We start from the raw sequence: 12900 nt of genomic DNA on the forward strand, positions 1-12900 counted from the left end.
TCCAGACTAACCTGTAGAGCTTCCAGCTTTTTCTGCTGCTGGCGGATTTTCTCTGTCAGCTGTTTCTGCTTTTCCTCATTTGATTTCAAGTCTTTTTTTAGAGTTCCCAGTGGTACCTTCTGCTTCTGCTCTGCAGCCTCACATCTAGAATGGAGGGAATGCAAGACAACCTCAGCAAGGACAGCAGAACCTGTATCATATCATGCAGGATTATCCCAACATCCCATTCCAAATGCAGCAGGAAAGCCACTTGCCTTTCTGCAGTAGTCACAATCTCAAAAGCAGTGGTTTTCATCTTGGAAAAGAGATATGAATTAAGGATCAAAAGCATAGTTGCTAATAAAAAGGCATTTATGCTGGAAATCACCAATTCAGAGCCTAGGAACTGTGACAGTTGTGACAGCTTCTGTACTGCATCTGTACTCCAGACTTTTTCAGCAGTTTTCCTTCCTATCAGTTTACTTCTCCATATCAGCTCTTCTTTCTACAGGCTTCTTTCCCTTCATAAAGGAAAGCACAGTACCAGAAACCCATGACTAAGATGTTACCACAAGCCTTCCAGTCTCAGATGCCTTCTGCCTTGCCATTCAAGGCCAGGCACTGTCCTTTGCAACATCCTGTAGCTATTTGCTTTGTCCTTTGCTTTCCTGTAGCTGTTCAGCCCAAATGAGGCAGAGTGGAAATTTTCCAGGGTAGAAATCCATTTTGATTTAGGTGAAATGTACATTTTTGAGTTGTCTGTAGCTTGCTGTTTAGTCTGACTGCCTGTTCTCTCCAACAGACTGTGCTTGGAAGGAGTAAGGACTGCTTCAGCCTAAGGGCAAGAGATAAGAGAAGGGGGGGGGGGGGCAGACAGAGCAAGGCAACCTGACCCAGGAATTCTTTCTGAAGAATTAGTAGTAAGTGTCACTGAAATCAGTGGAATGAATATGTATGAACCTATTGTGAAATTGCATGCATATGTATTTGAGAGGGAGATAAAAAGAGACCTGAAGTTCCCAGAAGTACACATGTCATTTTAGGGGAAGGATTCCCACATGCGTCCAGCGCTGTAATAAACATACCAGCTTCACAACTTTCACAAAAGTTGTGGAGTTTTGTTTATCTCTGCAAAATGCATGGCCTACAACAGTGATGAGTATCGTGCTCTCCCAGGTCCTCTCAGGTGCAGAATCCTGGAAGAGTCCTTGAGAGAGAAGGCAAACAGAGGTAGGAAGAACTCCCTCAAATGGACTGGCATCACCTTTGAAGTGCTGGATGAGCAGCTGGCCTTCAGGAGCACTGCCAGAGGAGGAAGAGGAACTGAGCTCAGGCTCATCTCCTATCACCAGAGTCATGGAAAGACAGACAAGGATCAGTACTGCTGGGGTAAAGTCATGGAAGAATGATTTGAACCAGGAAAGCAGCAGAAAACCCTTTTACAACACAAGAGATCCAGCAGATCTCACTGGGCAGTGGAATCAAGCTGGTAACCTGCAGATGTAAGTCTCACTAGTAAAGGGAGAGCCCTGCTCTCACTGTAGAAGACTCGAAGCTCCAAGAGGCTGAGGAGAGATTATTCTATCAAGATCTCTATCTACCAGATACACTCTGATCAGCTTTGTGAGTGAGAAGGAACACAAGCAGCAGTTCCTCCATCAGCCTCTTCCCTGCTGAAGCACTTTCCAGAGTGGTTACTTCCCTGGCTAAGGAAGTCTGTGTCATCACTGCAAAATGACTGCCTATGACAGGAAACCTGCAGTTCCCAAAGATAAAGCTGAACAAGTGGCACCATAAACAGGTTTCCCAGCACAGAAATGCATCTTCCAGCTCATGGCAAGGCTGTAAGCATTGCCAAACTGTGTCATACAGCACAGTAAAGAACAAAAGCACCTTGAGTTCTGTGACAAGAAAAATTCAGACTACTTATGGCATCCAAACCCAGGGAATGCATCACTGGAGGCAGCAAATCAGAACAAATGTATTATCTTGGTAGTCAGAATGGACTAAAACCAAGACTCTGATAGTGCTCAAGGAGCTTTGAGACACACAATCATCTTCAGCTGCTGCTTCAGCCACCCATACAAACAACATTTGTGATCCAGCTGGATGTCAGACAGGAGAATAGAGGCAAGCAAGCCTGACATCATTTCACAGTGTGAAACAGCGACTGCCTTCTCTGCAACAAAGTGAGTGATAGTGGCACCTGGTTGCTGACCTCAATAGAGACAGTGGCACTGGAGGGAGTGACTGCTTCTCATGACGCAGACTGAGAAGGGCATTCAGCTCCCATGATCTGGAACACCATGCCACGAGCAGCCACTGAAGTGTAGGTAGACAAACCACAAGGGCAGGGAACAGCTCAGTGCCAATAGACACTGCCCTGAGGTACCCAAAACTACCATATGACCTCTGATGCCAGAAGAGTCTCAACACTTGATTGCTCTGACATTGCTTCATTTCTAATTTGGCTGCATGAGATCCTGCACAGAGCCTCACAGTACACAAGCTCGAGGATGACACCCATGTGCTTCTCAAATCCTGTCATCCATCAGATACTACAAATACCTGTAATGGTCAGGACACAGATGTGAGGGTGTCCAAACTCTGCACATGGACTCAACAGTGCAGCACCTGGAATGTGCTCCAGCCAAAAGCCAGGAGTGCTGGACAAACTTCTACTTCATATAAAGGACTGGAAAGCACATGTAAGCCTACTTAATCAAGAAATGTCCTGGAGTTATTTATTCTCCCAGAGTAAGACTCCTGAGATCCCTTTCAAATCTAAAATGACCAGAAGTTTGGCTCACCAGCGCCAAGTGCCCCACCTGCCCTTTCCCAGCTTCCTACATGAGGGATGTAGGATGGCACAGCATGCACTGCAGAGGTACTCGGACTCATTACAAACACCTCAATGTGAAAAGCAGCCACTCACCCCCAATTTTCAAGGTATTGCAAATAAAAAATCTGAATTCTTTCATCAGTAAATCAAGTTCCTGGTAGGTGATACAATAAAGACCCCCACGTCTGCAGACAGAAGTGCACAAATATAATGGCAGGTGAGGGGACCTGAATAACACCCTTCCATGGCTATCCTCAGGCCATCCCAGGAACTGCCATCTCAGAAGCTAACAGCCTATCTAGGGTCCATTTCCAGAAAAGCAGCTCAGGGGATGTGAACTGGGCTTGTTGGGAATTGTGGATTGCAAATATGTTCAGAGAAACAGAAACCCCTTTTGGGGTTCTGCCAAGACTGTCCTACGGCTGCCTCAGCTCCAGTGTCTGGTCAATGGGGGCAGCCCTCTGAAATATCTTTTGGACCAACACGAGGAACCAAAAGCAAGTAAAGGAAAGGACTGAGATTATTTGGAAAGAACAAATATGGGAAAAATACACTATAACAATGGCCAGTTGTACATAAACCTTTGACTGCTCAGAACACCTCTGTGTACTAACCTCCACATCTCCCCCTTTCCTAGGCAAGGGCCTCTGTTCTGCATGCACACCTGTGTACTGGAGTGCAAGTGTCAGCAGCTGGAGAGGGACCACCGGTCCCAGTGACTCATATGCCTGAGTGCCACCAGCTGCTGTGACTCCAGGCAAGTGAATGAATATGAGCCACAGGAATGTCAGGGCAGAGGAGCTAACCAGAAGCCTACCTGGGAGCAGGGGAGGGGATGTCAAAGGGTGACCCACAGGAGCTGATCACTGGAGACATGGGTGAGTCTCCCATCTGATGGAGATGGGTATAGGGGTGTAGGTGGAACTGTGGATGTCTCTAGGCAGAAAGCAAATGGGGAATAGCAAGGATCCCAATCCAATCTTGACAAAGAGATCCTCAGTGTGAGACACTGGGAGGTCTGGAGTGTGTGTGTGCTATGTGTAACCACAGAAGGAGGTCTGTACACCTCCATCCTGGGACTGCAGGCCTCAGGGCCCATGCATCCCAGCAGAAGTAACCAGAGGCACGGGATCTGAAGGCCAGGTACGGACACGAGTATTTCCACTAGTGGTCCTTCATCCTGACGAGCCAAGAGGGAAAAGGATGAAGCTGCTGGTGTGGTCTGTGGGAGCACTGCACATGCCCACTTGTGCTATCTGTGGGGCTGGATGTGTGTACCTACATGGTCTGTCTGTGTTTGTGTGTGCCTACAAGCACCATCTTCCGAACCTCACTACTCCTTCCACCCGAAGGGCTGGGGATGTGCCAGCCCCTGAGGTTCAGGCTCAGCCCTGCTCCAGCATTTTGTCCAGGAACATCCTCAGCACTGCCACACTCCTCAGAGCTCTACAGCAGGAGCTCTACATACACATGGAGCAGACAGAGTAGTCAGCACAGGCATTCTTCCACTGGGAGGTACCAAAAGGAAGAACCCAGAAAGTCAGTACTTTGAAATAGCATCAATATTCTGTAAAATTTTCAGGCATAGATGTTAAATTTTTTATTCCAATCAAAAGTTACTGCCTGGATTCATACCCTTTGTCTTTAAGCCCTGCGCCAAGGGACCTGAGTTACAGAGGAGCAGCTTCCCTTCCTTACACAATACAAACAAGAACTGGCTTCCAGCAGTGCTGCTTTCCACAGAGAAGCAACCTAGAGCAATCATTTTCCTCACTCAATTTTGTGACTGTAACACACATCACTGGAAAGTGAACCATTGTGCTGCTTCCTCAAGCATGCAAAATGTCCCTCCTGGGTTCATCCCAACCAACTGGAATTGCTGCAGTTTGGTGTTTGATGGGTGGGAGCAGTAAGAGCAATAAAGACAATTGCAAAGCCCCCCTGAACTCACCTAACTCCCAGCCTCCACCATGACAGTTCTCCAACTGCCATCTATCCTGTGCATGGCAAAATGAATATAATTTAAACCTAGAATAGTATTTCCAGTGCCAGTGCAGAAAAACAACCAATGATTCAAATTTCACCATATCATTAGGTTGCTAGGCTAGAGGCAGCTCTGGGGTCTACCTGGTTCCAACCTGCTCAGGCAGGGCCACCCAGGACCAGGAGCCAGGACCACATCCTGGATTGTCTCCAAGGATTGGAGACTGCACAATCTCCCTGAGACACCTGGGCCAGGATGTGGTCACCCTCATGGGGAAAAGTGTTTCTGATGTGCAGAGGGACCCTCCAGCATTCCTGTTTGTGCTCCTGGTGTCCAGTCCTGCCACTGGGCACCACTGGGAAGAGCCAGGCTCAGTCCTATTTGCAGCCTGCCTTTATATGTTTCTATACATTGATGAGAACACCCTGAGGCTGATCAGCTCTGGGATGGACAGCACACACCAGTGGTGGGGCTGTCCTCCCCAAGGACAGGACTTTGCATTTTCCTAGTTGAATGTCAGGATAGGTTTCTGCTGGCCCATTTCTGCAACCTGCAGGTCCCTCTGGAGGGATCTGTGACTGCCTGGTCTGTCAGCTGCTCCTCCCAGTTTGGTGTCACCTGTCACTTGCCGAGGATGTCCTCTGCAATTTGCACATTGCAAATGCCCACTCAGCACCCTATACAATTGCCATTGCTGCCTTTTCACAGACTGTGAGTACAACTTAAAGGTACAGAATCCCTCCAACTGTTTTCAAAGAACAGACAACCAGAAAAAAGTTTCAAAAGTGCAGATAAAGCACCTTGCAGAAAAGCCTTAATATTAACTGATTCTTACCTGTCTTGTTCAGGATCAGGGTTCATGGAACACACCCAGCTGTCAGGGTAGTTCTTCTCCACTGAGCTCAGCTGGAATGGGAGAGTCCGCCACTTCAGACAGACATCTGTCAGACAGACATTTTGCAAGTCAGAAATACACAACCTGAGACATCATTTTTTCCCATAGCCCATTTAATGTCCAAGGACCACACCAAAGTGTTTCCAACAACAGTAAGACTAGTGGCAAAAAAAAAAAAAAAAAGTGAGACAGTCACAGAATATACTGAGTCAATTACTTCTTTGTGCTCACAAAACACTTGAATGAAACCCTCAAAGACAACCCTAACAAGAATGCAATGAAGCCTGGCACCAACCAACACCAGAGGACCTCACACTCCTGCTGTAACTATGACATATACAAACTGAATTGAACAGCCAATCCAGACATCACAGCTCAGCCCAGCAGTCAGGCTGTCTCTCAATGATACCAAAGTAACACAAATCACAGACATATGCACTTAAAACACTTAAAAAAATTCTACTAAATTTCTGATGAACCAGGAACACAAATTTGTCTTCCAGAGTATTGCTAGCCTACCAGGAAACCAACGGCTTCACAAAATCAAGTTCTGCCAAGAAAATCCAAATGCCTTTAAATCAGGCTCTGGAAGGATATCAACAAAGGAAGACCAGAAGAAGGAGAGTAAAGCCCGTCCTCCTTCAGAAGAACCCTTAAAAGACTGAGACAACCATCAAGGCAGAAGAGCCTAACAAATAATTCCACAAAAATGGCTTCACACTCCTTCCTACAACCATATCCCTCAAGTCCTGGGGAGAAAATAAGGGAGTTTGCTGTCCCTCCCTTTGTCACTGTCCCAAGTGACAAAGTGACGGTGTGGAGCTTCTAGCAAGGGCTTAGCCAGAGCTGTTTAGAGGGGCACAGAAGAGAACTTGCATTAAATTCCAAGGTAACTGTAAAAGGTTCCCTCTGTGCTGACACAGCACAGGCCAGTGCATCAGGGTACAAATTACTTGGCCACTTCTCATTGCCTGTGAGGATGTTTCAGATCTTATTCTGGTGCTGGGATGGGTGCCTTTGGCGAGTTCCAGTTCATATGACATTTCCAAGCCTGCTCTCAACACTGCTACTGGCCATACGTGCCCTGCTCTGTCAGAAGATCAGTTATGAAGATCAGTTAGTGAACTGTGTAGGAAAGGAGCTTGGATGTCACAGAATACCACTGAGTGCAGACAAAGGCAAACTGCAGAGGAGACAGGCCCTAGGAAGGGATGACAGTCCATCCCAAATCTCCTATGGATTCAACTGTCCCCATCTGCAGCCAGGAGCGTCCCCCCCTTCCCCAGAGAGAAGCAGCTGGATCAGACGCACCGCACTGAATTGTGGTGGGGATCTCCATGGCTCTCCTGCGCTTGTAGCGCAGTTCATTAGACGGAGGCTGGTTCCAGTTTGCTGATAAATAACCAAATTCATCCCAGAACTTGATGATACCTCTCTGGGCTGGAAAACAAACCACATCCTGCTCAATATGGAGCCATTATCACAAAATCACCATCTACACTTTTGGCTGACCTCCAGCCACCCAAATTTCTCCTTCCAGACTCTGGTAATTGTGAAGCTTCATTACCTATTGCAACATCCTTCCAATACTGAGCCAAATGCTCTCCCATGGCCTTCAGCAAGTGTCGATACTCCTTGGCATCAGCAAAGTCTTGTTTATTATGGGTTGGCTCCAGAACCAAATAGGGCACATCCACCACGCCTACCACTCCTCCGCATGCCCTGGAAGAGGGACACAGAGTGATACAGAGGGACACAGATTAAACTGACAGGCTGGCAACCTGAACTGTCATGCAAAATGTCAGATGGGCTCAAACATTTGTACTTGCTATCAAGACCTATTTTGCTGTCTCTGGAATAAGGCACTAGTACTACCAGCACTCATCAGCACCAAATGCCAAGCACCTCATACTGCTGCAGGGTTGACTAAAATTTGTGTAAAGAACTCTCTATCAAGAAACCAGGGAAATATGCGGCAGTATTAAATATAATTTATTTGTCAGAATGCAAATTGGAGGCTGACAAAATGAGCAGGCCTCAGGCTCATGAAGAATGATTAATGCAAAACATGGTTATTGCACAGCCCACGTCAGATACAGAAATGTGCCAAGCTTAAGCAAAGACTGCAGAAAAATCTTCAGGACTCACATGCCACCCTCCAGCTGTGGGCCCACCTTCTCATACATCTTGATCAGCCGACTGCAGTTATAAATGAACATGCCATCCAGCTCACGCTGCTCAATGTTCACCCCAAAGATAAAATTCAGCTCCTTGGGTTCCTTCAGTGCCCTGTAGGGGACAAAACAGAGCCTCTAGGGATGCTGGAAATAAAGCATACTATTCGCTGGTGTCAGAGAAAGGGCATGGAAATCCAGCACCCTTGAGCACTGAACTGCTACTTCTGAAAAATACAAATCATTTGCTGAAAGAGCATCACAACCTAATATGAACAAAATACAAAAACTTTGCAATACAAATACTAATTTAGTCTGGACAGATAATTTTTCATTTGAATATGTTTCCTCCTTCAGAACAGATTCTGGTTTTTACTTCAGATGTTTTTATTCAGTGAATTAGTTTTATGAGAGCACTGTTGCATCCAGACTGGTCCTACCCCATGGTATTTTGGTTTGTATTTTCCAGTTATATATCTCTTTCTAGATAAAGCATGGAAATTCAGATTCCAATACAAAACTACAGCCTTGATATTCTGATTCTGGAAGGTTATCCTAATTCCAAATTTTGCAAGACTGCTCCTTAAGTTCAAAAGCTGGAGGATACAACATACAGCCCAAGCAGAGCTTTTTTTCTGGAATGTCAGGATATCAATTTGCATTTCTCCCTTATCTATGCAGCAGATGACTCCACCGGAAGTTGGCCTTGAGTATGTTTGTGAGCCCATAGGGATTTCTCAATCTGAATCTTTGGTTACCAGGAATTCTATCTCCATTAAGGCCAAAAGCCTTGAGATTTTCATCTCTTTGTGCTATAAATCAAACAAAATCCCTGTGTCTCACAAACAAATCCTGCTCTTCAACATAGTAAATTAATTAGGTTCCACAGCTTCCCTGATACCCATGCTGAGGATTTTTCATAAGAAGGATCCTCAGTCTCAAGATGAAAGTATCCTCAAATGTGAGGTCCAAACCAGTAACTACTGCAAGGCAGAGCCTATACCATGGTCCTGCCCACCCCTCTCAATTTTGACCTGCTTTATATCCCCCCACAACTGCCCCCATCAAGTCCTTTGCAATTATGTATCTTATCTTAATGAGGAATTTGACTTCTGCTTAAATGGTTAGCTGAAGATAGTGGAATTCTTTAAAATGTTCTGTTGAGTGTCTACTAATATCAAATATTAGGAAGACCTGAACCATACATGCATGAGCCCTACACAATGATCACCTGCAGGTATGAGATCTGAGCCTGTCCTAATGGTGAAACTTTTCAAAATAAATACAAAAAACAAATAAAATTAATATTCACTGTTTGTTTAAGGCCATCATCCCTCACACAGATGCAATGGTATCCTGTGACACAACTTCATTTAAAACAGGTGACTGTAGTACATTCCTAGGAAAACACCTGAAATAGCAGCTTTCAGTAATTTCAAATCAAAACCTTTGCCAAGAGTTTTGAACACTGCCAACTGCTGAGCTGGAATGTGACCCTTTGGTCTCAGCTCACTGAGGCAGAAAACCATGATTCAAAAGCATGAGCAAGTGTGGCAAAACACTCATCTCGGGGATTAATTTTCTTTTTCTGACTTCTGGAAAAGAATGTAGAGCCTTGTACTTCAAGAAATAGCATGTACTCACCTACAAAACAAAAAGGACATCTCATTTTTATCAGAGAGGACAGGAAGTAAAATTATCATCCAAACCATGGAAAATGAAGTGGTGGGTCAAAAGCCAAGGATTTAATTACTAGAAATTTAGTACTGTCCTACTGTCTGGATTCAGAGCCAACCTGATCTTACATAGCCTTTGGAAACCAGAAAGCACTTCTTTCATTGATGCACCCAGCATCAGGGAAACAGCAGAAAACCGTCCTAGGACATCCTCTGTAACTCAAGAATTTTCCAAAAGACAAAATGGATTGGTCAGTACAGAAACTATCCTATTATACACATCTTTCAGGATTTTTTTTTTGCTTTCTGAATGAAGTACAATGCTGTGGAAAAGCATAATCCTCTGAACTGCTTCTGATCACCAGTGATGAATGCAGGGACATAGGGAAAGCCATGTACCTGCCCAGAGCAGCTTTTTGCTGATCAGCTTAGTAACAGGAAGAAGTATTTTGCCCATGGGCAGGAAGGGCAGAAGACTATTCACAAAATTTTTCATTGCACACTAATGTCACCAAACCCAAGAATTACAGAACAAAGGTGCAGATCGAAAATATGTGGAAGCTGAAGGAAACAGGTTTTCTCACAAACTTCTGCATCATTCAAATCCTAGCTCTAGCACTTTTAACTTAAAGTTGTATTTATTTATTTCTTTTCAGCATCTGAAGATGCATTAGATCTATCTCTGGCAACAAGCCTGGGATAGTTCTGACCTAGGCAGCCATGTAAATGGGCATGCATACACATAGGTGGGAATGTAGATGTTCTGGATCCAAATCCCCAACTTCCTCAAACTTAGCATTTGTTTTAAGAGCATTTGTTTCTGGTTTTAACTTCATTTGAGAAATGCAAAACAAACATATATGAAGAGTGAAATATTCCTGTGAGTACATCAAAAACCAAAGTTAATTGTCACCAGAGCTAAGCTAGAAGAATGCCTTTGGATTTCACAGCACTGACTACACCAAAACTCAGTCTTTTTTAGAAAGCATCCCTAAAATTCCCAAAGCTGTTTCACTGTAACTTGCAAACATTTGTTCATCAGCCTGAATCTTATCTGCAAGTGAAAACGCAAGAGTGAAAAAAACTGATGTGAAAACCAGGTAAATATTTACAGCAAACAACCCAATCCAGAGACCACATGTCTTCCAGCAGGTTAGAAGGGAATACCAGAGGTAACCAGAATAGTACCCCAGCTGCTCAAGTTAACAGCCCAGGCATATAAAATGCCCATGGATATTTAAGCTTTGAGCTGAACCAAAAATACATGCAAAATAGGAGAGCTATATGAGCACCTGGAGCAAACAACCTAGGTACTCCAGAGTTTGGAAGCCCCTGCACTCACCGCTGCTTTGCATCCTTAATCCTTTTCTTGACATCAGCCTCCCGCCGCATGGTGATGGCCGAGTTCTGGACCTGACGCAACATCACCTGCAAACAAGCATTGCATAGTCAAAGTGGGAAATTCATAAAATTCACTCAATTTATGATTTTCTGCTCTTTCAGGAAGAGCTGCAAAATGTTTTAAATGTAAAGAAGTCACAACAGGTAGACAGTGACAACCAGTGTGTTTCCACATGTAGGGCAAACTTATGCTAGATTGTTTAAGCAGCTACACAGCTTCTTGGAGGAAAATGTCCACATGTAAAAAAAGGGATTAAGAAATTGAAAACAGTGGCAATGGAGCACAAGGAAACATCCAGGGCACATGGATACTATTGTTTCCATGACATACCAAAAGGAAGCTCAGTGATTTGCAACTGGTGTTACTTGCTGACCTTCCTGGTGTCCCTGCCAGCCCTGGTCCCAACTCCTGGCGCCAGGGCTCAGCCTTGCCCCTCAAAGCCACAGTCCCACTGGAAAGAAGCAAAGAGGCCCTCTCCAAAAGCCCCTGGCCAAATGCCGCAGAGACAGCTGCACAGGCAGCAGGGAACAACCAAAAAGCCCGTAGCTCTAGTTCTGTTCCCCAGGCCACGTCCATAGAGGCTGTCAGCAAACAGCACCCGGAGTCTGGGAGTCACCTTCCCACACAGGATGTATTGGGTGTGTAGGCAGGGGAATGCCAGCACACTTCTCACTTGGGCTGCACACCATCTGAAGATGGTGAAACACATCCAGTGGTGATGAAGCCATGGAGATGCCTAAATGTTGCTGGAAGTCCACTGCTGACTGGAGCCACCACCTGCTTAACCAGCACAGGCATGCTGCCATGGGGTGCTGCCCAGTCAGCATCACTCCACTGCCAGTGCTCCGAACATCCACTGGTGCTCAAAACACGACATGCTACCAAAAGCACAAGGCTCACCCTGGACTCCCGCGTGAGATCCCCTCCGAGGCGTAGCTCGAGGGCACGGGCTTTGCTCTCCGCCTCACGAGCCTTCTCTTCCGCTGAAACATACAGGGACAAGGATGCTGTCAGCCATTTGGTACAGACAGACATCATCAGGCATTCACCCAAAGAGAGCAATTCCAGAGAGCCTTTGCTGCACTGATGTGTGCAAGGGTACAAAGGAAACACAAAAAAGTACAAAAAAATCAAACCTAACATGAGAGGGTCCCACTGACATGCTCAGAGGTCACAGTCAACACTGACACAATAGCAGGGATAAACTGTGCAAAAGCACATTTGAAGGAAGGATCTGTGAGGAAGACAACAAGGAACTGGAAAGTCTAATGATGCCTGTGGCCCTGCCTGCTCTGCTTGGTAGTGTGATTCAGAGAAAGGTTCTCACAAAACCAAGACTAAGTTCAGGCTTGAAAAGGAGTTCCAAAGAGGTAATTTTCTTGCAAAGATTAAGGGAAAGGACTACTCTCAGAAACGCTTTTTTCTCTAATAATTGCCAAATTTTGACTGGAAAAAAACCAAATCTGTGCTACACATTACATAGGACCCAGCATTCGGAAAACCTACCCTGCACATGATCCCCGGATGCAAGAAACTTAACCATGTAAAAGGAACTGCCCTTTTTGCCTGTCTCCTAGACAAACAGGAATGCTGACAATGGGCACATATTACCCTTGTATTACTTAAGATTCATTCAATAAACCTCATTTTCTGCAAGGAGAATGGACTGAGAGCAGTCCTGAGTAAGAAGGAATTGGGAGTGCTGGTGGATGAAAGCTGGACCTGTCCCAACTGTTTGCTCTGGCCCCCAGAAACTTTCCATGCCCTGGGCTGATCCCACAGCATGTGCAGCAGGGGAGGGGGAGATTCTGCCCCTGTGCCCCATCCAGATGAGACCCCACTTGCAGAGCTGCCTTCAGCCCTGGGGCCCAGCACAGGAAAGACCTGGAGCTGCTGGAGAGTGCCTAGAGGAGGCCATGAAGATGCTCCAAGGGTTGCAGCACCTCTG

At 45.6% G+C, this 12900-nt stretch overlaps 1 protein-coding gene across 18 annotated transcripts in view; it reads right to left on the minus strand.

The window, feature by feature from the left end:
* The window catches only part of MORC2 (MORC family CW-type zinc finger 2), a 49445-nt gene that overhangs the window by 6589 nt on the left and 29956 nt on the right, over positions 1-12900 (minus strand). For all 18 annotated transcript variants that reach the window (XR_007778887.1, XM_050980359.1, XM_050980358.1 and 15 more), the window contains 7 exons: positions 11853-11935; positions 10893-10978; positions 7849-7989; positions 7268-7422; positions 7012-7140; positions 5641-5746; positions 12-144 (listed from right to left, as the gene is read on the minus strand). Coding sequence is in view for 17 of the 18 variants with exons in the window: in XM_050980359.1 (XP_050836316.1) it covers positions 12-144; positions 5641-5746; positions 7012-7140; positions 7268-7422; positions 7849-7989; positions 10893-10978; positions 11853-11935 (833 nt within the window). In the remaining variant the exon portion in view is untranslated. The remainder of the gene's footprint in view (positions 1-11; positions 145-5640; positions 5747-7011; positions 7141-7267; positions 7423-7848; positions 7990-10892; positions 10979-11852; positions 11936-12900) is intronic.

This window comes from Serinus canaria, chromosome 15 (genome assembly GCF_022539315.1).
Source record: "Serinus canaria isolate serCan28SL12 chromosome 15, serCan2020, whole genome shotgun sequence".
NCBI lineage: Eukaryota > Metazoa > Chordata > Aves > Passeriformes > Fringillidae > Serinus > Serinus canaria.